Source organism: Aedes aegypti, chromosome 2, assembly GCF_002204515.2.
Source record: "Aedes aegypti strain LVP_AGWG chromosome 2, AaegL5.0 Primary Assembly, whole genome shotgun sequence".
NCBI lineage: Eukaryota > Metazoa > Arthropoda > Insecta > Diptera > Culicidae > Aedes > Aedes aegypti.
The window spans coordinates 240,749,099-240,774,590 of record NC_035108.1 but is presented as its reverse complement, the minus strand read 5'-3'; the positions used below and the strand labels follow the sequence as shown (position 1 = coordinate 240,774,590).

The window sequence follows — 25,492 nt, the reverse complement described above, 5'->3', positions numbered from 1 at the left end:
AGTGCCAAGGAGATGTGTAGAGGTGACAACAGTTGCCTACCAACACAAATCCAACCCTCCAAGCAAGCAGAGTGAGCATCAAGCTAATCCAGCAAATCCGACACTAGCAGCGGATTTCAACGTCGGCAATGAGACAACCAAGTTTGTCGACAGCGAGCGCAACATCCCATCATGTGAAAGCAATCAATCATACGATGATGATCCTGCAGCAATTCATCAAGCGACGAACAGGTTTCCAATTCCAATCAACCAGGTTGGAATCCATCCGAGGCCGACAACATTCGAGAGAGCTACCGGATTTGGTGCGTTGCCGAAGACATTCAGCGTGCCACCCGGTTTCCATCCAACGCCCAGGTTGGCACCGATGCCAACAGAAGTACTTCCAGTGCCCAAGCTAATCCAGTATCCAGCAGTAAGTTCGTTCCATTGCGCAACCGGTTCCTGTCCGGTGCTCCAGCGGATCCCTTGTGTGACTGGATTCCGCTCAATCAACAAAGAGTTCCCAAGTGCGATCGGATTGTGTCTGGTCGCGAAGCGATTCCCATGCAGAACAAGATTCCGTCTAGCGTCGAAGCAATCATCCCGTTTGATCAGATCTCGTGGAACGCCGCAGCGATTCCCATGTGTGGCCGGATCCATTCCGGCACTGAAGTTTTCCTCCAGCCTGACCGAATCCAATTCGGTAGTGCAGCCTTTTCAGCGTGTAGCAAGATTCCAACCAGTGTCGAAGCATCCCAGCTTTGTGACCGAGTTACGTCCGGTACTGAAGCAATCGTCCTGTGAGACCAGACACCAGCTAGTGATTCAGCGATTTCCAGCAGCAAGCGAATTCCATCTGGTGCCCAAGCAGTTCCTGTGTGCGTCCAGAAACCATCCGATCCATCCGTGTATTGTTGGAACCCATCCGATTCCAGAGAAGCCTCCAGATTCGACCGGTATCCCTCCTCCGGTTCCCAAGCTGCTTCGGTCACCAACCGAAATATTTCCAGTGTTCAAGGCGTTCCTGTTGCTGACCGGTATTCCTCCGGTACACAAGCAAACTCCTGCGAGTCTAAAGCCGAATCTGATGTCAGCAGGCATCCCTCCGATAATCAAGCCAATTCCAAAGATGAACGAGATCTGTCCAGCAAAGAAGTCGTTCCCAGAGCCAACCGGAAGCCATCCGGTATCCAGGTGGTTCCAGCATTCAACCACAATTCCACCGATCTTGATGTCAATCCTGACGACAACCGGAATCCGTCCGGTGAGGGAGACAATCCTGATACCCACCGGATCATGTCCGGTGTTGGGAGAAGCGCCGTACCAGAGTTCGATCGAGATGATGCCACCGGTCAAACCGACTAGTGGTTCAAGCACCCTCATATCAACTCAAGGCAGGAGAAACCACCAGATGAATCCACCATGCAATGTCGAGTCAGCGAAGCCATCCCGGAGTGCGTATTCCGTATGCATCCACCCAAGCAACCGAGAGATCATCCAGAGCATAGTAACCGAGGATCGTGAGCAGGAAGTACCACTCAACGAGTACGTCAGTAACATAGTCTTCAAGCAACACCAGCCATCAGATGCGAGTCAATCCTCCAAGCATTCCGCCACCATCAAGTCATCAGCAGAAATTCATCCAAGAATCAACCAGCGATGTTTATGCCAGCAGTTCTACACTTCATCATTCAATCAACAAGATTCCATCCTTCCCATCGAGGACAACATCAACCTTTCGCTGCAAGAAATTGTTGATATGAGGTCTCAACCGGGGGGAGAATGTTCCGTCCCGACGTCACAAAATTCAGTTCGAGAAACGCTGGTAGCAGGCAGCAGCGGAATATTCTATCATCAACATCCTTGCATTGTGCTACCCGTTTTGCAGCATCAAAATAGGGAGCGAAAAATACCCCAAAGGACAATTTGCGTCCCTTTTCTGTTCATTTAATTGCCATCCATCTAGCCAGCTATGTATAGCGTGAACGCATCAACCAAACAGATTGCACCACCACTAGCACAACCTTCATCATCATCATCATCATCATCGAACCCACTGCAGCATCTTCCAGGCAGTGGAAATTCCCATCATTCCCCACACCGTTGCGCATGCAAGACTTTGTTTACCTGCAACCTATATAAGCAGCTTGCATGCGCAAGAACATCATCAGTTTCGATTCAGTTTCAATCAGTTTCGTTTGAGTTAACATTAGTTTTCTTTCAACCACCATTCTGTAAACATCAAGAGGAATAATATAGAAGTTTAAGTTAAAGCTACCAAACCGCCTTTCCCTCCACCAGTGGAAGCCAAACAGCCTTTTCCAAGGCTAGAGTTGCAAAAGCCCCCTCCAGTCGAGCTATCGGTCCTGTGCCCTGTTGCTCCCGGCAACAGGTGGACGGAAGATCAACAGATCTTTCCGTTCCCGCTCACCCGAGCCAAAGTCCCAGTTGCACGCCGCAACAGCGGCCATTTTGTTTTTGGTCAATTTATCAAAAAAATAAAATGTGTACTATACAATGCCAGGTAATAAGGAGCTACTCTGAAAAAATCATACAAATCGGTTCAGTATTCTTGGAGAAATCTAAAAATTACGATATGAGGTTTTTTAGAGTTTTCAAGATCTTTATTTGTCCAGCGTGGTACCAGAAACATAAATGCTTATTACTCAAAGACGGCTGCACCAAATTGCTTCATTTTTTCACAACATACTCGCATTAATATATAATTCCGTGGAGTGAATATCCGAATACGATAAAAAATTTGTAGCCTGAGATATTTACGTTGGTTATGGCTAAGCGTCCGTCCCCCAAGGAATATTGGAATATCTACGGATCCAGATGATCAATTAATAATATCGACACATATTTTTTAACTAGAAGAGTTTTTTGAGGGCTTGCGAAAAAATGGTGCAAAAATATCGAGAAACAAAAAAGTTATCGTGATTTGAATTTTTTTTAGCGGTGAAAAACGAAGCTGACGGTAGAGGGGTTAAAATCCAGAAAAAAATCTGGTTGAAATTCGGATGAGCTTCTGGAGCAAATCAGGTAGAATTACCACTGAAACTACGAAGGAATTCTCGAAGGAACACTGAAGGAATTCCTGGAGGAACTCTGGATTAATTCCTAGAGAATCTTCAAATGAAATCCCGTAGAAACTACGGAGCAATTCCTGGAGGAACTCCGGAGGTGTTGCTGGAGTAACTCCGGATGGGTTTCTGGAAGAACACCGGAGGTGTTTTTAGAGGAACTACTACTAAGGAGGAAATTCAAAGGAATTCCCGATGGACCTCCGGAAAAACTTTTCAGGAATTACTGGATGAAATCCAGAGGAATCGCTAGAGGAACTCCAAACGATTTTCTTAACTTAACTTTTGAAAAAAATCCGGTGAAAATCCGGAGGAAGCTTTGCTGGATGAAATCAGAAAATGCCGGAGGAAATCCGGAAGAATTTCGGAAGGACTTAAAAAAAATCCTGGAGGAACTTCGGAAGAATTTAACGAGAAACTCTGGAGGAAGTCTAAAGGAATTCCCGGAGAAACTTTTGAGACACTTCCTGAGGAGCTCTGGAGGAAATCTCAGAGGGAATGTAGGGCATTTCTCGAAGTAGCTCCAGAAAAATTCCTAGTGGAACTCCAGAGCATTTCCGAAGAATCTCTGGAGAATTCCTGCAAAGATTCCGAAAAAAAACAATGGGGAACTATGGAGGAAACGCGAAGGAATTCCTAGTGGTGCTCCAAAAGAATTCCCGGAGGAATTCTTGTAAAAAAGGAGGAATTTCTCCGGAGGCATTTCTGGAGGAAATTCCTGAAGGAAATCCTCGGCCCGAAGGAAATCCTTGTGAAAACCTTAAGAGGAGTTCTTGGAAGAAATCCCCGGATTAATTCCTGTAGAGAATTCCCGCAAGAATTTCTGAAGAAAATCGTCAGAGCAATTCCTGGAGGAAATCCTCGAATGAATGCCTGGAGCATATCTCCGGAGAAATTCTATGAGGAAATCCCAGAGGATTTTCTAAAAAAAAATCCCACAACAAGTCCTGTGGGAAATCCACGGATGAATTCCTGGAGCGAATCCTTAGAGAATATCCCGAATGAATTTCTGGAACAAATCCTCGGAGGAATTTCTGAAGAAATATCGGGATAACTTTCTGGAGAAAATCCTGGAGGAAATACCCGGAGGAATTGCTATTGGGAAATTCCTGAGGAATCCGTTGAGAAAACCCCGGAGTTCTTCGGGGCTATCCCAGAAGACATCCTCGAAATTACCGGATGAATTTCTGGAGGAAATCTCCGGAGATATTCCTGGTGCAAATCCCCAAAAATTTTATGGAGGAAATTTACAGAAAAAATATCTGAAAAATTCTCCGATAGAATTTATGGAGAAAATCCACGGAGGAATTTCTTAATTAATTTCTGAACGAAATCCGCGGAGAAATTGTTGTTGAAAATCCCAATTATTGCCGGAGAAAATCCCCGGAGGAATTTTTGGAGGAAGTCCCTGAAGAAATTCCTGAAGAAAATCACCGGAGGATTTTTTCGGAAAAATTTCCAAAGGAATTTCTGGAGGAAAACTCCGGAACAATTTCTGGAGGAATTCCTGGAGGTGCTACTTGAAGAAATCTCCGGGGCAATTTCTGGAGGTGATCCCTCGAAGAATTTCTGAACGAAATCCCAGAGGAACTGCTGTTGGAAATCCTCTGAGACATTCCTGGAGGAAATCTCCGGAGGAATTCCTGAAACAAAGCGCCGAAGAAATTCCTGAAGAGAAAATCCCCGGAAGAGTTCTTGGGGGAATACCCGGAGGGATTCCTGAAGCAAATCGCCAGAGGAGTTTCTAGAGCAAATCCTTGGAGGAACTGCTACATATTATAAATCCCCATAGGGAGAAAATCTCCGAATATTCCAGAAGGGAATTTCCGGAGCAAATCCTGAGGGAAATCTCCGAAGATTGTTATTATTGACATCTGCAGAAGGATTCCTATACGAAATCCCCGGAATATATTGAAAAAATCTCCGGAGGAATTCTTTCAGGAAATCTCCGGAGGAATTCCTAGAGGAATGCCCTGGAAGAGTTCTCTAGAGGAAGTTCTTGAGAAAATCCCCGGAGGAACAAATTTGAATTGCCGGTGGAGCTCAAAAACAATTTCCGGAGGATATTTGAAGGAATTCCCAAGGGAACTTCAAAGAAAATCTATGTGGAGTTCTGAAGAAATGCTTGCAGGACCTTCAAAAATTTGTGTGGAACTCCGAAGGATGTGCGGGATAGTTTTTTTTTTTAATCCAGAAAAAAATCCTAAAGAAACTATGGAGAACATCCCGGAAGAACTCTGCAGAAATTTCTAGAGCATATTCAAAGGAATTCCTGGAGGAACTCGGCAAAAGTTTTGAAAGAATTCCTGGAGGAACTTTTAAAGGAACAACGAAGGAATTCCTGGAAAAAAATTATTACTGAAACTTCGAAGTAAATCTTGAAGGAATTCCGAAGAAATTCTTAGGGGTATGGTCGGAGTAACTCTGGAACAATTCCTGGCAGAGCTCTTGAGGATTTACCAGAGGAAGTCTGGAGGAACACCGTAGGAATTTGTGGAGGAATTACGGAGGAACTCTTCAGGGAAATCCGGGAAAAATCCTGGTAGAACCGTAGAGGAATTTCTGAAAAAAAAACTACGAAAAAAACCAAAAGCAACTGTGAAGGAAATCCAAAGCGTTTCCCTGTGAAGCTCTGGAGGAAATGCTAGACAAAAATCAGAATAATTTCTGAAAGAACTCCGAAGGAATTTCTGGAGCAACTCAGAAAGGATTATCGGTGAAGCTCCGACAGAACTCCCGGGAGGAACTCCGAAGGATTTTCCGGAGGAATATTGAAAGAATTCCTAGGGCGTTTCTGAAAGAAATCCGGAGGCGTTTCTGGAAGAATTCCGGGTTTATTGCTTGAGGATCTGCGGAGAAATTTCTGGAAAAACTATGGAAGATATTCGAAGGAATCCCCGATGGAAATCCGGGAAGTAATTCCCCTGGAAAGTTAGGAATTACTGGATGAAATCTAGAGCAAACGTTTGAGGAACTCTAGAGAAATTTCTAGTTAAAATCCAAAGATATTGTCAAAGGAAATCAGGAAGAATTTCTAGAAGAACTTAAAAAAATCCTAGAGGAACTTTGAAGGAATTACACGAAAAACTGTGGAGGAATATCTTGGAGGAACTTCCGGAGGAAATGTAGGGACTTTTTCGAAGAAAATCGTGAAGAATTCTTAGTAAGATTTCCATGGTATTACTAGAATTCTGAAAAATTCTTGGAGAAAATCTGAAAAAAAGGAGGAATCCTGGAGGAAATATGGTGGAGCTCTTAAAGAATTCCCGGAAGAAATCTTCCCGAACGCACTCCGAAATTCCAACAGTAACTCTGATTATATTCTTAGAGGACTTTCAAAGAAATTCCTGCACGGACTGCAAGTAATTGCCGAAGGATTTTTAGAGAATCTCCGGAGAAATTCCTGATGGAATCATGGAGAGAATCCTGGAACTCTGAAAATAATCTGGGAGGATCTCCGAAGAAATTCCTGAAAGAGCTTGGAGGAATTCCTGGAAAATCTCCGAAGGAATTGCTGTAATAAACTTCTGCGAAAATTTCTGGAGGCAATCCGTGGTGGAAATCCCATGAGAAAATCCTGGAAAAATATCTGGAGAAATTCCTGGTGGAAATCTTCAGAGGAATTCCTGAAGAATACCCCGGATGAATTCATGGAGCAATTCCTCGGTGAAATTCCTGGAGGGGATCCCGGAGATTTTTTGTAAGAAAACCTCAAAATTCCTGGTGGAAATCTCATGGGAAATCCCAGAAGGAAATCTCCGGAAGCATTTCTGGAGAAATTCCTGGTGAAAATCTCAAGAGGAAATCCTGCGTGAAATCCCCGGAGGAATTTTTGGGGCAAATGCCCAGAGGAACTCTTAGAGGGAATCCCGTAGGAATTGCTGTAAGAAAACTCCGCATAAATTTTATGTAAGAAATTCTAGTCGAAATCTCATGAGAAATTCCTGGATGAATTTCTGGAGAAAACCCTGGTGCAAATCTTAACAGGCAAGCTTGAAAGAATTCACCGCTGGAATTCCTGGAGCAAATTCCCGGAGGACTTTCTCGTTTTTTCAATGAAATCCTCAGAGGAATTTATATTGGAAATCCCCGGGGATTTTTTGGGGGAAATCCCCGGAGGAATTCTTGGAAAATATCTTCGAAAGAATTTCTGAAGAAAATCCCCGGAGAAATTCCCAAAGTAAATCCACGGGTGAATTCGCTGAAAAAATCCCCGGATTATTTTCTGGAGCCTCATTATGAAATCCCCGAAGGAATTCCTCGAAGAAATTCTTGGAGGAATTTCTGGACGAAACCCCTGATGCAAATCACCAGGGAAAGTCCCTGGAAATCCCCGTATGAATTCTTAGAAAAAATCATGCAGAAATATCTGAACGTAACCCCCTGAGGAATTCCTGGATAAAATCCCCGGAGAAATTGCTATTGAAAATCTCCTGAGAAAATCCTCGGAGGAGTTCTTGGGGGATATCGCTGGAGAAATTTCTGGAGAATGTCCCCGGATAAAAACCTTGAAGAGATTCTTGGAGGAACTTCTGGAGGAAATGTTCGCTGAAATTCTTGTCGCAAATCTTCAGAGAATTTTCTGCAAAAAATCTCCAGGTAAATTCTCTGAAATAATTTCTGGAGAAAATCCTCGGAGGAATTCCCAAAGGAATTTACAGACGAAATTCCCAGAAGAGTTCTTGGACAAAATCCTTCGAGGAATTGCTATTGGAAATCCACATGGAGGAAATCACCAGAAGAGTTCTTGGAAAAAATCTCCGAAGGAATTTCTGGAGAAAATCCCCGGAGCAAATTTCCGGAGGAATTCCTGGTGTAAATTCACAAACACTCCTGGTGGGATCTCCGAATAAATTCTCTGAATAAATCCCCGAAAACATTCTGAAATAGTTTCTGGAGAAAATCCTCGGCGGAATTCCCTTATGAATTTACAGACGAAATCCCCAGAAGAATTCTTGGACAAAATCCTTCGAGGAATTGCTATTGGAAATCCACATGGAGGAAATAACCAGAAGAGTTCTTGGAAAAAATCTCCGAATGAATTTCTGGAGAAAATCCCCGGAGCAAATTTCCGGAGGAACTCCTGGTGTAAATTCACAAATACTCCTGGTAAGATCTCCGAATAAATTCTCTGAATAAATCCCCGAAAACATTCTTGCTGTAAATCCCTATAAATATTCTCGGATGAATTCTCTGAAAAAAGTTCCCGAAGCGATTTCCGCAAAAAATGCCTGAAATTTCCGAAAGAATTCCTGTATAAATCCACAGAGAAATTCCTGGAAAAAATCCTCGGAGAAATTCCTGAAGGAAATCCTCAGAGGGATTTTTAGAGGAAATCTACGGAGGTATTCTTGGAGAAAATTCCCGACGGAATCCCTGAAGGAAATGCACGGAGGAGTGGAAATCCGAAAAGAATTTTCGAATGGAAATACTGAGAAGAATTCCTGGTGCAAATTGACGGAGGAATTTGGACGAAATTCACGAAGAAATATCTGAAGAAAGTACATAACCGAAGGGATTCCTGGAGCAAACCACCGGCGTAATTCTTGCAGCAAATCCCCGGACGAATGTCTGGAAGAAAACCCCAGAGGAAATCGAAGAAGGAATTCCTGGTAAAAATCCTTGTAGGCACATAGAAGGAACTTCGTTAGAATTCCTGGAAGAGCTCCTGGAGATTTCTTTTGGCGGACTTCCCCGGAGGATTTTCTAGAGAAATAATCTGATGATTCCTAAAGAATTGTTTTTCGGCATTCCTTCTTAAATCACTTTTTTTCACTTCGTAGACTATCAAGCTTTCCCCCCCCAGCTTGGCTGTTTCAGGGAGAAAAATCCAAACTAGTAAACAATCGTGTGTCAAATCAGATTTGGAACAGCTCAAATCTTGTTCCAAATCTGACCAAAAATGGACCAGGCAGTTATCCTGTTCCAAAAAAATAGACCAGAAAACTGATATAAAATAAAATTGGAATATAATTTGCAACACCGGTTAAAGCTCCAATTTTTAACATGGTCCAAAAAATTTGAACCAACCAGTGATTTGGACCACCGGTGAAGTTGCCCTAAGGTCTATAAAGTATTTATTTTTAAGCATCAAATCGCTACCAGTCCTGCTTTCAGCAATCTCTCACGGAAAACTTAAAATATATTTTTTTATGAATTGCTGGAGTAATTCTTAGGGTAATTTCTGGATGAATCTCTAGAAGATTTTTTGGAGGAACATCAAGAAGAATTGCTGGATGGATCGTCAGAATAGTTTTTGTAGGAATGTCTGCGGAATTCCCGGAGCAATCCCTATAATGTTTAATTGGCAGCAAAGTTCAATAACAATGTAAATAATTGTAGAAGTACTCATAAGAACACTAAACTGATAAATAGGCTCTGCCTCAGTGAGAAGGTAAAGTCAGAGAATAGAAAAATGTTCCCTATTTCAGTTTTAAGGTAAGACATTCATTAACCGAATAGAAGTGATGGAATGCATCATTCTACAGAAAGAACCACACTAGAAAACGGACCAGCTCGACACAGTCGGAAACATTTTTCATGTGGCTTGGTGCCTGACGACACTAACCGCACGGCCACAAAGCCCACCTGAGGTGTTGAGGTCGTTGGAGGCCGTTATCTCTTACAGAAAACCAGGCTACCCCTTAGTCAATCAATGTCAATTAATTTGACCTACCTGTTGTAAATGCATCGTCCTTGAAGTGCTTCTGGCAGATTTTCCACCCCGCTGTATTAGCCTCCGCACAGCCCAGTATGTTTGCCCATTTCAGCCAAGCTTTCGATGTCATGGAGGGAAACTTTTCCATATTCTTGATGTCTTTGGAGCGGCATCCCAAAACGCAGCAGCCTATTTTGTTTGATGCTTTCAACCTTTCCGCCGGCAAGTTGATGGAGGGGATTGCAGTGCTCTTCAGCTTCTTCCGGATATCTATTATTGTTCAAATAAATACATAAATTCAACAGTATGTTCACTGTGCTGCAGAAAGCACTCACTTTCCACGAAGTCCGTTTCGATGAAATGGTGAGAGCAAATCCGCTCGGATCCAGTTCCAAAAACAGGCGCGACCTTCTTCCATTGCCGGAAGCGATTATTTCCGGAGTTGGGCACCCGGTACAGCTGGAACTTGTTCCCGCATCCCGGGATTACACAGCAGTTCTGTAGCGAAGAAAGTGTTGTTTACTTTCCTCAATATTTCATTTTTTCTGACATACGAATTGCAAATTGGATAGAATTACTTACCATTTTGTAAAACTTTCCGTTTACTACAAGTCTGCACAATTCTCCTTATACAAAAACATTGAAATTAAGTCAAATTTTAGTTTTTTAAAAGAATATCAAAATCCAGTTCGTGTTTGACAACTGTTTTGCTTTTCTATCACCGCTGCTACAGCAGCGCCGCTGGTGGACGGTGACAGCTTGGATTTCTTGGGATGCTGGGATGACAGCTGGGATATGCACAAGCAGCATAAAATCCATCTAACAGCCCATACATAATTTTGTCTAACGTTAGGCTAACGTTAGTCTAAATTTAGTCTAACTGATCGTTTCGAACTTGCAGCATATCTAACAAAACTGTGTTAGATCTGTCTAATTTTAGACTAAATTTAGCCTAACGTTAGAAAAAAATTTAGGCTAACAATCTAACGAATTAGACTAAATTTAGACTATAGTTAGCCTAACCTGCCGTACTGGGAAGAGTGGTAGTGGCCCGGTAGCACCAACCAATCTCAGGCAACTTTCTTTCTCTCGTTATGCGATAGATGACCACTAGCACTTCACTCACACCGTTGGGTACTGTTTGTGAGGGATGCTTCTTGCAACCCCTCTCCTTCACTTTTATACAATTGAATAATTGCCCGCAATAATTGCAATTTTTATTTCGCACTTTTTGTTATTAAAACACTGGGATATCTATCTGATTTTCACTTGCACGGTGTAGTAACGCACTTCAATCAGATTTTCTGGATAATTTTACCCCGAAAGGGATCACTTTGCTTCGTATTTTTTAAGAAAAACTAAGAGCTTTTGTAGCCAACTGAATAGCTGCCTCTCAGCACTCACGGCACTCATAGCTGCAGTATCATCTCACGGCCGCATATGATCTTTGGCTTTGCGAACGATATTGCACTCATTGGAGGTCAGTGGAGGAAGCCTTCGCGTCTCTAAAGATGGAGACAGCTAGGATGGGCCTGACCATTTATTCTACCAAAACGAAGCACATGATTGCAGATAGAGAAGGAAGTAGAACTAGTGGTGTTGGTGCTGAGGTAGTTTTGATTCGTTTGAAGTTGCTGAAAAATTTGTTTATCCTGGAACACTTGTAACATATGACAATGAAGTGAAAAGACGTGCTGCGACTGCGAATAGGGCCTTCTACGAATAACATGAACAGCTTAGGTCCATCAACTGACAAACGGAAATTCGCCCTGTATAAAACATTGATATGTTCGGTAGTTCTCAACGGGCACGAATTGTGGACGTTGAGAGAGGAAGACCGGAAAGCACTCGATGTTTTTGAGCATAGAATGCGGCGAGCAATAGTCGGTACGATACTAGTAGACAATGGTGTGTGGTGCAGGCGCATGAATCACGAGTTATATCAAGTGTATAAAGAAGTGAATATTCATAAGCATGTAATATATTGCAGACATCAGTGAGCTGGTCACATAGTGCGAATATGGGAAGAAAGACTTGCGAAAATAATTTTTAACAGATAACCAGGTAGAGGTCAGCGACTTCGTGGAAAGCCACCTGGGACCTGAGAACTCTTTCGGGGCAATTGGAGATACGCCTGGCAATGTTGTGACGCCAGCAAGACATCAAGGTAAGTGAGTACTAACGGACAATATCATCTCAATCTATGTTTTCAAGAAGGTTCGGATATAAATAAGAACCAACAGCTGGTTACGAAATATTCCTAATATTGTCTCAACTTAAATACACTTACCTATTCTATTTCCACCTCAGCATCGTAGGAAGCTTCGTCCAATGTTTGAATGTGCATATTTGCGTGATGATCAGCTAGTTCTTCCATCGTCGAAAACCAGTCCTCGCACAAATCACACGCATGCGTTGGTTCATGGGATTCCGATTCTACTTTGCTTCGTCCGCCTAGCGACTTTTTACTCAAACGCTTCCTACAGGCGTCCAAGTGCCTGCTTAGCAACGTCTTCCGAGCGAAAGGTTTCCCACAGAGATCACATTTGAATGGATAGTTTCCCGAATGTCCAACTTCGTGCCGTCGCTTGTCCGACAGGTAGCCGAAGGTTTTCGGACAAAAGTCACATTGGTAGGGTCGTTCCTTTGTGTGGACGCGCATGTGCGTTTTCAGATTCGATGCACATTTGAAGCTTTTATCGCACTCTCCACAGGGAAACTGATTTCCCGACGAATGAATCCGAAGCATGTGCACGTTGTAGTTGCACTTCTTGGAGAAAGCTTTGTCGCACTGATCGCACTTGAACGGTTTATCCGAACTTATGTGTAGGATTCGATGAGCTTTCAGGTTTCCTTTGGTGGAAAAGTTCTTCTCGCATATATCACATATGAAGCGTTGAATGCCACCGAAATCTGCCACCGGTGCTATGAATTCATCTTCCTGGGGATTTGTCTTCTTCAGGACCACTTCGGGTATCTCCTGTTTAGCTTGATGGATATCCAAGCGCTGTTTAATACCACAGTCCAGAAAGCATATTTCACAAACGAACTTTGATAGTTTTGTCGACTGTTGGAATAAAGAAAGAAAAATTCTAAATAGGCAATCGCTAGTATAAAATAATGGATTTTATAACATTCCCCAGGAAGCCTGTCCTCAGAATGCACCATTCCTCAAAAAACTAGTTTTTTTAATCATGTTTTAATATCTATTTGAAGGCCCACAAAAAATCAAGTAGTGTAAACGGGGAACTTGTATGTCGGTTATTCTTTGCAGAGAAAATATTGATCATTGATTACTTCATAGGTAACTTATGATTCTTCATCTAATTGAAAGCCTCGTGAGGGCCGTGTCAGTTCTCTTATTTTCCTTCAAGAGAACTGACGCGGCTCGAACTTTCTATCTCATGTGGATCACAAATTTAACGCTTAATTTTACATGCTCACTAGCACCACCTAGCGGCCAATTTTCGAACCAAACTGTTTGCCTTCCGGATGTTCTTTATGCACTGAACAACTTTGCTGAAAACTGCTTCTTTGGAAGTCATAAGGATCTCGAGATATAGCAATGTAAATTTTCCTTTTTTGAGGTGATTCAATATTCAACTGAACTGAGTGTTGCAATACTTATTTTAATGAGTCCGTATTTATGACGGGTAGTGTATATCATTGTATTTTAATGGTCAATCTGAGCACTACAAGCTGGGTTCCAAATCTCCAAAGTTGATAATTTTGTACTGAAAAACGGGGAATGCGTCCTTTATTCTGTCCAGTACTGTATATTTCATAAGAAAGTCTTATTTAGCATTGAACTGCAACCCAGTTTTGTACAGCAAGCGGTACTCAAAATAAAGCACGTTCTAAACAAAACTAGAGTAACTTTTATACGTCTTCTAGAGAATGTTCATATATTTTCTCCTTCTACGTCTCAGCTATTCAAACTACTACTATTTATTCAATTCAAAGCTTAAATTGTAGTATTTTTCCAGGGCTCGAAATCTTAGGCAAGGCTTATAGGATATTTACTAGAATTTCTCAGAATATTATGGTACAAATTACGGAGAGTATTTTTTTTTTTTTGGGTGGTAATCTCACGCAATTGGTTTGCGAAGGATCCTAAGCAAGATTCTGATGAGACGGTGTTTCTATTATTTTCAGAATCCAGAGAAAGATGATAACAAATGCCTAGAAGGGAATCTTACTGAATCATGAACATAATTCTAGAAGAATGGATGAAAAGTGAAAGTGAATGTAAGGCGCATTAAAATATCAGAAATTCAGAATATCAGAAATTCATACCCAGGGACAAATGGTCGAAATGCAAGACGTCTGGTCAATTTACTTTTAAGGTAATTTTGATGAGATAAATTATATTAGGAATACTACCCCAGTAGAGATATCACTGGGAGAATTCTTGAAGCTTACCCTCCCGGAAAGGGAAGAACATCCCAGAGAATTCTCGCGCAGAAGTCTATGAAGATTTTATTTTTGGAACCTTTTGAATTTTGCACCAGGAATTGCAAGGAGAAAAAGAGAACAACGACATTAGAGACCTTTTTTAAATATAGACTTGTTGGGACTTGCATTAATAAAAGAGATGTGATACTTTCCATGTAAAATTGAAGAGTAAAGCGAAATTAAACACGCAAAATTAAAATTGAATCAGGCTTAAAATATAGCAATTCAGTGATTATGGAAAATTTTTAGTAAGATGCAGTTCGGCACTCTATACATGTATAGTTTTCTGGGAAATAAAATCCCGAGGAATGTTGTAGAATCAAAATTTGATCCAATAATGTTGTTTACTTACCTCCGAAATCGTCTGCCTCGCCGCCAGGTGTGTCTGTTCCGCGTGGGATCCCAGCTGACTAAACGGAACCACCTGATCACACCCACAACAGTTCACCGCAAAATCCTCCGGCAAAAGTTTGTGCAACTGCTCGTGGTGCCTTTTCTTGCGCACGCTATTCAACACCAGATGGCAACTCGCACAGGTTCGTAACTTTCTGCTGACCCGGGACCTTTGGTGAAGTTCAAGAGCTTTCGGGGAGCTGTGTCGCTTGTAGCAAATGGTGCACATGTACCAATCCTGCAGGGAGGTGTCCTTGTCCTTTTCCGGCAGGTGGACCAGTTTGGAATGGTGCTCGAGTTCGGGCTTTGAGGAGAACTCCATCGGACATCCACAGCAAACGGCGGCTTCTTGGAGGTCTGATTCTGGCACTTGGAAATCCTCATCGATTGCTTCGAAATCTACATATTCTATCTCTTCCAGGGCTTCCACTTCCATGTCTTCGTAGACGAGGGCTTCGTCTAAAGCATCACTTTCCTCTGCGACCACCAGTGGCAGTTCTGCCTGTTCTGGAGAATCCTTACTGGTTTCCTCCGATGGAAGAGGAGGCGCCATATCAAGTCTTTGACTATCATCTACAGCCTCTTCATTCGATTCTTTTAATTCTTCAACTAGATATTCAGGTTCGAAATGCGTCAGTTCTTGGATTTCCTCCTGTTTCATGTGCTCAACGGGAGGTTCAGTGATCTCCAGATTGTTCTGGATCTCTTCTACAACTTCCTGGGTGCATCTTTGATCCTGATCACCGGAAGGACTAGACGATTCGTTCATACCAGCATCTACATCTGCAGAACCTGTCTCCTTTTCTTCTTCAATACAATCAACGGAGGGTACAGGAAGTAACTCAGATTTGATGTCCAAAGAGAGGTTTTCGACTAAATTGGTTTCATCCGGTGTGGGCGATTCCTGTACTTGAATCTCCTCCTTATTGGGAATACCCTCACATTCCACTTCCCCACCAGGACTATTAGAAAGAGTAACAACAGAAGGAAGCTCAGGTCGGATCAAGTTCAAAATCTTCCTCAGCTTCCGGTCCGTCGTGCGACATTTTTCTCGAATCTTGTACGCCACGCGGAGGGCATCCAGACATTCCGTGCAAACCACTCCCGGTAGGCCATCATCCTGTTCGACCTATTGAGTAGGACGATTAAGATTATCCGTTGGTAATCTAACTGAGCAAGCACTTACCGAAATTCCGCCGCAATCGGAAATCATGACTGCCGGAGTTACCGGCACATCTACCCTCGAGTTGAACAGCGGAATGAACGCGTCACAATCGTCCTCCATACACGCGCGACAAATATCCGTTGTATTCATGGCGCGACAAGGTTCGCGGCATTTAAAATTGCTCTGAATTTGTTGGAAAAAGATAGAAAACTAAAATTTTACTGCTCCAAAAATCCGTTTAGAAGTCGCTTTCTTTACTTATGCTTTGTTTTGCTTTCACATTCGTAAACATATGGTGTGGCTAATTCACAAAGGGCGTATTAAAAAATAATGGCGCACATGCTTCACACCAAGATTGCTTAATGAGATTCATAAAAATGAAGGAAATCTTGCCTGCACGCTCTACAGAAAATAGGTACCTAAAAAGGAATCAAATTTGAGAACACTGCACACTCAATACTGTGCATAGGGGAACTGGGGGTAAAATGAACACCCTAAGCAATTTTCATGTTTTCTTGCTTATGAAGCTGTCAGATTCTTTTTCAATTGCTCAGAACTGAAGAAGGATGCAATGCAAGGTATTTAAAAGGGAGGTAGTTCAATGTGTCAAATAGGGCATTCCACCATATTGGAAAACAATTTGACAGCTGGCCGGTTTGTTATGCTTCATCAGGGCAGTAAGCCTTGAGATCCTAGCAACATGCTTCCCCTCAAACCATTTTGCTTTGCTCCTGTCAATCAACTGCAGCTTTAGCGTTCTCTTTCCGAACTCGTTCTTTAAGTTTCTTAGTGCTGACTATCGAGGCAGATGTTGTTTAAGATCTCAATATGTATTGTAATTATTCATCTCATTGACATGCGTTCCAATTCGTTGAAAATTGATGTATTAAGAGAATAGTCATACAAAAATGTGGCACTATGAACGCCTCTGTCCATTGCAGTAACTGTAAAAGCCCATTCACAAATTTCATAACGCTGGAGAGGGTGGATTGGTGCCCTAATGATGTTACGGATCATACTAAAACTAAAAAAAACTGTAATTCAAAAAGCGTCACATTGGAGTGGGTGGGTGCCCGAAATGGCCGATTCTAGCGTTATGAAATATGTGAACAAACCGTAATCGCAGTTGTATGTACGGTTTCCTACATTTGTGCACATTACAGGTGTGCAAGTAGGAAGAATTGAATTCAGTACACAATAATCCAAAACTCATAGAAGGGCAAATATATTCATAGGTACTTCCGGGAATACACAAAACACTTGAGAAATATATGGATAATTATTTATGAAGCAATCTCGAAAAACGTTCAAAATGAGACACCATTTTAGTGATTTTTGGGCTCCATTTTGTCTCTCACCGTTGCAATAAAAAGTCTGAAAATAGAAAAATAAATTAGTTTCCAATTGTTAACTTTTCCATAGCTCAAAACTTCGTTCTCAATACATACGAAATAAAACCGAGTACAGCACAATGCAATGGCCTCATGATGCCTTAAACAAGCTAAAATATTCCATTGTACACCAGATTAGCAGCGATAGAATAAGTCCATGCAGAGCCCATCAATTTCGTTTAAATGCACGATCACGATATTCTAAAACTAGAAAATTGAAATAAGGCTTGAACTTAAACTATAAAATGCGCTTACCAATTTCTTGTACTCGGAATCAGTCTTTTCTACTGCACACATTTTCAATTTGTTTTCCTAAACATAACAAAACTATAATCGTACCATGGAAACGACATTAATCAGCGGAGGGGAAAGAACATCGCCAGCCAGCCGACTCACCAGCTGTCATTTTTTACCCCCCGCTGTTTATCATTCCCCGCATCCACTGACTGCTTAGATCAATGTACCTTTCTTCAAGATACCTTGATGCAATGTAACAAGTTGAAATATTGTGATGGAAATGGAATTTTATCAACATTATTATAATTTTGAAATTTTCTTTCCTTAGAGTTAATGGTCCAAACATGTGGGTAAAATGAACATGTAACGGGGGTAATATGAACATAGACTTGGGAATAAAATGAACATACAGTGGGGGTAATATGAACATATACTGGGGTAACATGAACATGTAGTGGGGCTAAAATGAACACCATTCAAATTGAACGGGTTGTGGCATGATTCTCGGCATCTGATACATGATCAATGAATATCTCACAGACATTCCGGAATCGATGGAACGTTTAGCCGCGACCTTTTGGATGGCTGTCCATATCTGTCTTTATATTTCCTCCGGAAAACTCTCGACATCTGAATTATAATCCGGTAGTATTCATCCTTCCATGGTGTTCATATTACCCCCATCTCGAGTGGTTCATTTTACCCCCAAAGAAACAACATATTCAATTCATTTGTTCTAAGAATTTAAAGGATAAAAATACTTTCAATTTCCGTCTACTTCTCATAAATACTTTAAAGATATGATGTACCACGCAGTTCAATAGATTTTTCATGATTTTAGTCATAAAAACCTTAAATTCCACTAGTGCAAATTTACATCATATAAGAAAACGCAGAGGCGTACTTTGTTTTTGTTTACTTTTACAGCTCTTGACAGTTCAATATCGCGCTAGAGTTGTCGAAATAGCTCCTTAGTCTGAGGATTCAGGATGGTGCTATGTTTTGCATTGATTTATACCATAATAGGGTCCTAAAGCCCTATCCCAATTTTAGTGCCAAACGCTTAAGTTTAGTTCAAAAACATGTGTTTACTCAATTTTCCAATGTTTCCCGATTGTTTAAGTCCAAAAAACATTTTTTTAAGTTTTGTTTCACCCCTTGGTTTAAACTCAAATTTTGGGTGTATTTTGTTTTCCGTGTCCCTTCCGAAATGTCAGAAAGGAATAACCCCGGTGTTAAAAAGTTGAACCCCTGTGGTAATTTTGTCGACTAAGCGAACGTCAAACATGATTTCAAGTGTCAAGGTTCATTTATGGATCCAATTTTTAAATTAAAGTTTAAATCTGATATATACGTTATTTGAGCGGAAAAAAATGCTAAAGTAGTTGCAGTAACATGCTCTTTCGTGTTGTTAAATGAAAACAAGATTTCATTCAACATTTTAGGACCCTATTGATGACATGATGAAGATTTGCGTGAAAAAAGCTTTTAAAAAGATGAACTATGCTCTGAGATATGCCGTTTTGAATGTTTGAAAGCGTTTGGCACTAAAATTGGGATAGGGCTTTAGGACCCTATTATAAAGCATAGAAAATAAAATCTTGCACAAAATTACATTTTTGAAGTGTCTTCTGAAGATTCGATGATTTGTATTGAATAAAATGTATATCAAACAAAATAGGATGAAAAGCTTATTCTATCGGAAAATATGTTGACTTTAAACAACACGTAAAACGGATTTCAAAAAAATAAATTATTGCTCTAAGAAAGCTCAATTATTGCAATAAGGTAGGTTTTAGAAAGTCACTTTTGTATAATCAACTTTTGAAGCTCTGTCATATACAGCGGTAATTATATAGAGTACAATTTTTTGCTTACGTTACTTCATAAATATGCAAAGAAACTTTTCCAATCAAAAAACAATTTTTTATTCGTTACAATCGTTCGATATTACCATAAACGTGAATAAAGAAAAAATGAAAAAACGAGGTCCTTAAAAATCAACTTATTTCAATTTTTGTATTTGTTCTCAAATGCTTGTTAATGTATTTTTCAAAATTTTTTTTACACTATGTCATGAGAATTGTGGCACAGACAAACAGACGTAACACTTAGAACAAATCTCGATCCAAATCATAGTCACGAGGACATGTACGCCCAATGCTAGAATTTGTGTATTTGGCCGACGGGCCAACAGATGGCGGTAGTGTGTAAACGTCAAACGCGAACAAAAACGATGCGAGCGCTGCGGGTGGCGGATTGGCCACCTCATATTTTTGAATCGACCGTTAAAAAGGTGGTCGATGGACAATGATGAGAGTGTGATGTCTGTTTGTCTGTGATATTGTGCTCTGCAAGATAAATCCACGTAATGCGATTATCTGAAAATTTCGATATACCGTCGCAGTGATAATGAAAATCACCAAATGTTTCAGATTTAGCAAATTTGAAACATTTGCGTTCTTGAAGAACGAAAAAATCCAAGCCTACTTGAATTTTGACGTTGCGTTTGAATTGCGCGCATATCTTCTGCGCGTTACCTCCGCCGCTGAATGTGGATTTAATATAAGCGCCGCAATATTAGCATAAACAAAAACCTTTTTTTTTTAATTTGACACATTTATTACTATATGAATTTTTTCAGAGGTGTGCAAGATTTTCATCGACAGCTGTTAGTAATTTGCAAAATTATCATACAAAATGCCACTTTATTGGAACAATATCACCGCATCATTATTTTTAAATACATTGTAAAGCATTTCTGATCAAAAAATTGTTTGTAGGTTCAACCCAATATTTTTAACACTGTTTTGAATGTTTGCGACTACTTTTCGATACACTCCTTAGCCCGATTAGTGAAAGTCTTTCACTAGGTGGGCCACGGGTTTAGTGCAACGAACGAAAGTTGACTGTACTGCGATCAAAGAAAAATGCTTTTCTTGAGCATTTATTGCAAGAAATTTCCCACGCATCCAGATAGGCGACTACTTTTCTGTTGAAGTGCATACTTCGCTTAACTTAAAACATGTGCTGAAAGAGGCCGGGAATTGGGTCCTAAAATGTTTAATGAATTCTCGTTTTTATTCAATAATACGAAAGAGCATGTTATTGCAACTACTTTAGCAAGTTTTCCCGCTCAAATAACGGCTATATCATTTTTTAACTTCAATTTAAAAAATGGTTCCAAATATCAACCTTGACACTTGTGATCTTGTTTGACATTCACTTTTTCGACAAAAATGTGAAACTACTTTTGACCCCGGGAGATAACTGCACCGTCCCAGACGGGGACGTGCCTAAACCCCAAGCTGCTGGTACTAGCCAACGGCAGCTTCCGGAGTGGGCACCAAAGGCCTCTTTTGTCTCCCGGGTCCCAGGGCCTTGTTGGATGGGGAAGTTTTCGGTGGGGAGGTCCTAGCGAAAATATTAAAATTTACCTTCAAATACTTGTATTCAATCCAGGAGGGGCGTCAAAAAATCGGGGTGGTGACGGTGTCGTCGTTACGGTTTCGGCACGCTGGATTACGGGCGCCGCATGGGGACGCGTCACCGAATCAATTGAAGAGCGATCCCTGACGCAGGACCATAGGGAATGGAAGTCGTAGGTGTCCCCGGAGGTACCTGAAGAGCAGTCGATGCCACGGTGTTCCACAGCGGCTGTCGGACGGGGCCAATGGTACCGCAGGAGGGTGGCCGACGACACCGGTGGCGTTTGGTGATGCTTGTCTTACTATTCGTCGGATGTTTGCAGCAAGATGGCCGACGCCAATCCGTGGGCTTCGGTCCCGCTGGCAATGGATCCCGATGGGGGAGTGCTAAGGACGTCCGGAGGGCGGACGTGAGTATCTCGGTAGCGGTGTTCTGAGTTACGAGAGATTTGCTTTGTAGCGCCAACTGGGCGCCCTCTTCGGATGGGTCGTACTCGGTGTACTGGATATTGGGGCACCGGGTATCGCCAACGATGGTAGCCCGCAACTGGCACGTGGTCGGTAATTGGCCAGATTATTGATCGGCCGCAACTACCGTTTCACGCAATCGCTGGTTTCCGACGCACCCGGGTGTTGAGGTGCACGCTCGGGTCACTACCCAGTAATATATCTTCGGTGCGTAGGCCACACTTCTTCTTCCAAGGCACGTTATATAATTTTTGCTTCGAGCTGGCACACTTCTGTAGTCTAGAGCAACCTGTCACTGACTGATCCCGAACTCTCGTTTTCACTCAACTCCCAGCCCCATCGTATGATCCTCTCCCGGTGCCTTGTCTTCGGGTCGGGTATTTCCGCCCCCATCGCCACCCACTTCAGTTGGCTGGCTGAATTCACCACCCGCTTTGGACGCACAGGTGCCATTATATCGACACACTCAATGCCCGCTCATTTGAACTGACCGTTAAGCTACCTTTACATTTCCTTCCCTACATCCCCACTGGCGTGCAAAGTTACCGTTCGGTAACATCCCCCTCTGGTCAGGGTAGCAAAAACTAATTATTTACAATGAGTGGTTTTTGGAATAGTAAGAATATGACCAACAATAATAATGAAACAATAGAAACGGAAACAAAACATTTATAATTAGCATGCCATCAACACTAGTTAACCGTTGCAAAATTTGCATCTTTTACGTCCACAACGCAAGTGTCGCGGGACTATAAGGTCAAAACCTTCGACTATCCACTCCGCCTACACTTCTCCGACACTTCTGCACTCTTAATTGTGCCCATTTAACCAAAACACCGACTTTCACTTCTATTTCACACCATCTATCCGTGCTTTACCAATAATGCCGTAATACAAATTCCCCAAACCGGAACCGACTGTCTCGCGGGACAGTTCTGATTCGAACGAGATCACAAACAATACTGCCGAACGGTCGACAACCAACAAAACTGGCTCTCCAGTGGTTAACTTGAACAATAGTAGTCTGATTATGTATAGAGTACGAGGACCTACAAAAGGTTTTATTACTCAGAAGTACATAAGGGTAACAATGAAGATAATGCTATGTAACAATGCAACAATGAACATGGATACGAATTCAAACGTATAACAGTTTCCGACCTGCTGTCGATCAGCTAGCTACGAGGTCGATCAGTTTAAATTCTGAACGTAGTTCTAACTTGGTTTTCGTTCAATTACGAACAACATCATCGCGCGCGAATTTGATTTTTTTTTTGTGGTTTGGAGGACGTCTCCCCCGTAGTTACCGACTTGACTCATATTTTCTCCTCTCCTTCTGTAATTCCCTTTGGCCGATATATCGTCGTGATTAGCCCCGCGGAAAGCTAAAATCAGAGAATTAGAGGTAACGGGATGGAAGGTACGGATCTAAAATGAACCCGAGAAAGTCATGAACCATTTGAATTGATTTAATTTTAAATTTTCAGCCTTTACATACGGAGACTGGGAACATTTCTTCCCTTTCATCGAACCGATTGTCATCACAAAACGTGAGCTATTGTCCGGATTTTAACAGATTGGCTGGCCATACACCGATATTGCGGCCCTGGCTATCTATCAGCTCGTATGACGACGACCCGTGCCGTGCTATTACCGTGCAAGGTAAATATTGAGCACCGAGTTTCGCATTATAAAACTCGTTAGCATTGGACATCTTTGTATTCTTCTTAAAAAACCCTGTCGCCTACAGCGAATGGTTTAGCTGGCTTACGGGTTCGTAAATTGTATGTTTTAGATGAAATGTTATGCGCTTTTTGGAGCTGTTTATGCACCAGTGCATACAGCTGGGGATTTTGTTCCTTTACTCGTGCTGCCCTTTCAATCAGAGTCGCTTCTTCTTCACTCTCAAACCTAGAATGATCGGTACCTTTGAGTACAATTTCTTCTCCTTTTGCTACGCGAAACGGGGTATATCCTGTCGACGAGTGGATCGTAGAGTTAATAACAACCTCGATCTCAGACAGTCGAGAGTCCCATGTTCTCTGATTGCTTCGGGCGTATGATCGGATGGCGGTATTGATTACGCGATTCACGCGTTCAACAGGGTTAGCTTGCGAATGGTATCGCGAAGTAAGCCACTGTTGAACCTCGAATCGATGCATTAGATCGCGAAATTCATGAGAGGTGAATGTCGTCGCATTGTCCGTAAGCACAATTGCTGGCACGGAATTCCGGTAAAACCAGTGGTCTACCAATACTGAGCTCAACGCCTTGGCAGAAATGCTTGGGAAAGCATGAAGTTGAACCCATTTGCTAAAAAGATCCAAGGTAACAAGGATGTATTGCTTACCGCTGGTTGAGCGCGGGAGCGGCCCAATGAAGTCAAGGGCAATTATTTGCCAGGGACGACTGGCCTCCCGCATATCACCCATAAGCGGCGTAGTGGAAGAGTTAGGTGGTTTGATTTGCTTACATTCGGTACATTTCCGGACGTATTCTCGGACATCTCGATACAGATTTGGCCAGAAAAATCTTTGGCGGATTTTTCCAACTGTCTTATCCACTCCAATATGGAGCATATGGTCATGATTCGACTTTATTTATTTATTTATTTATTGTTTAATTCAACTGACTACAAGTCTTATTGAATGGCTTAATACTAAGTGAGCAATAAAACATCAATTACAATTACAAATTATGCACTGAATTCAAAAAAAAATCACGCTTTAACAACAAACTATTACAAACGAAAAACATAAACACTATAATGAACAACACAATTCAATTCACAGCTCATAATAAATTCACATTAATCAGAAGTAAACAATCCATAACTTTAGAAACATACAAAATTGATCGAAAATCTTAAACATTCTCAAAAAGACAATCATAGAGGTTTCCATGTTTCATTTTGCATCACATTCACAAATTCTCTGAATTTTAATTTTGTTGGCCATGTAGCCGGATCTAAAGCTCGGGGTTTCCATTTTATATTTAAAGCCACTTTGAACGAAACATAGTCTCTTGAACGTCGTTGATTCCATTTTGACACCAGTTTTACAACATCGATGCGCTCGGGTTCGGAAGCATCCAGCGCGCGAAGAACCATCGAACGAATATCCCGCTCAGTCGCACTCTCGTCGATATTCGTTAGAAATAACGAGAACCTATCGTCATTTGTTGTGGTGGTTTGATTCTCATCACTCTCCGCATTTAAACCACTTGCATCGGTACCATCCAAAAGTTCGAATGATGAGATTGGTATTGGCGTTGAATGGAGTAGTGGCACGTTTTTCGCAGGAGTTGCCCTTACGGTATTCGATACCATTTGTTTAATTTCAGCGACAGTTTTTTTCAGGTGATTCACTTCGTCTTCCAAACTATTTTTTCCGTTGGTCGCATTAGCAGGATCGCAGTTGTTACTGTCTCTCCATCTCCGAAAATTCTTCATACATTCGTCACACATCCAGATGATGTTGCACGACAGAAAGCACAATGCCTCTTCGCTCACTCCAACGCAGCTTGCATGGAAGAAGCCGACACAATCACCTTCACAAACCGTATAGGAGTCAGCTTTGAAATCTATACTCAGAGAGCACTTTTTACAGTCTTTTTGTTGATCCATTTTGAAGCGGGAATGGAAGCCAATTCACTTTTAATCGATAACAGATTTCAATGACGATTACTTGCGACTATTCCGACGCAAACACAAATATCACCGAAATACGCAGACAAATGTCTTCAAACAGTTGATCGGTAATAACAGATCATAAAACCAACTTTTAATGCGTTCGAGATCTTCAACTAAAACGGGAGCAATACTATACTGGAGTAGCATCCACGGGCGGCCGTGGATGTCCTTGCGTGTCTCCGGACTGGGAAAAATTTTCCAATCAAATCGATGATCAGCGAGATCATCATTGAAAGCGTATTTTAAAAGTTGCCCGTTGTGTATACGAAAATCTGGGTATTCTTCAGGAGATTCCTCGACCTGTTTTCTAAGTGAATTGTACCATTCAGAATCGGATTTCTTGGATATGACCATCACACTTCTCGATAGGGCGTCCGGGACCACATTGTCTCTACCTCGGCGATGGACGATGGTCATATCGTAGTTCTGAAGAGCCAAGCTCCACCGACTGAGACGCGATGACGTTCTCCATTTTGATCTCATTATAAACGTTAGTGCCGAGGAATCCGTTATGAGGACAAAATGACTGCCCTCTAGATAT

The 25,492-nt window shown here is 41.7% G+C and overlaps 1 protein-coding gene and 1 long non-coding RNA gene across 3 annotated transcripts in view; both read right to left on the bottom strand.

Annotated features, from left to right (window-relative positions):
* The window catches only part of LOC5571142 (zinc finger protein 214), a 49,358-nt gene extending 33,337 nt beyond the window's left edge, over positions 1-16,021 (bottom strand). For both annotated transcript variants that reach the window (XM_021844569.1, XM_021844568.1), the window contains exons 1-3: positions 15,758-16,021; positions 14,531-15,700; positions 12,014-12,790 (exon numbers count right to left, since the gene is read on the bottom strand). In XM_021844569.1, the coding sequence (XP_021700261.1) occupies positions 12,014-12,790; positions 14,531-15,700; positions 15,758-15,886 (2,076 nt within the window). In that variant the 5' untranslated portion in view covers positions 15,887-16,021. The remainder of the gene's footprint in view (positions 1-12,013; positions 12,791-14,530; positions 15,701-15,757) is intronic.
* A 962-nt stretch (positions 16,022-16,983) lies between these two features.
* LOC110675592 lies at positions 16,984-17,496 on the bottom strand. The gene is made up of 3 exons (XR_002499636.1): positions 17,383-17,496; positions 17,185-17,328; positions 16,984-17,110 (listed from the first exon to the last, which is right to left on the bottom strand). It is a non-coding gene; the product is annotated as an uncharacterized LOC110675592 (long non-coding RNA).
* Between the last annotated feature and the right edge of the window lie 7,996 nt (positions 17,497-25,492).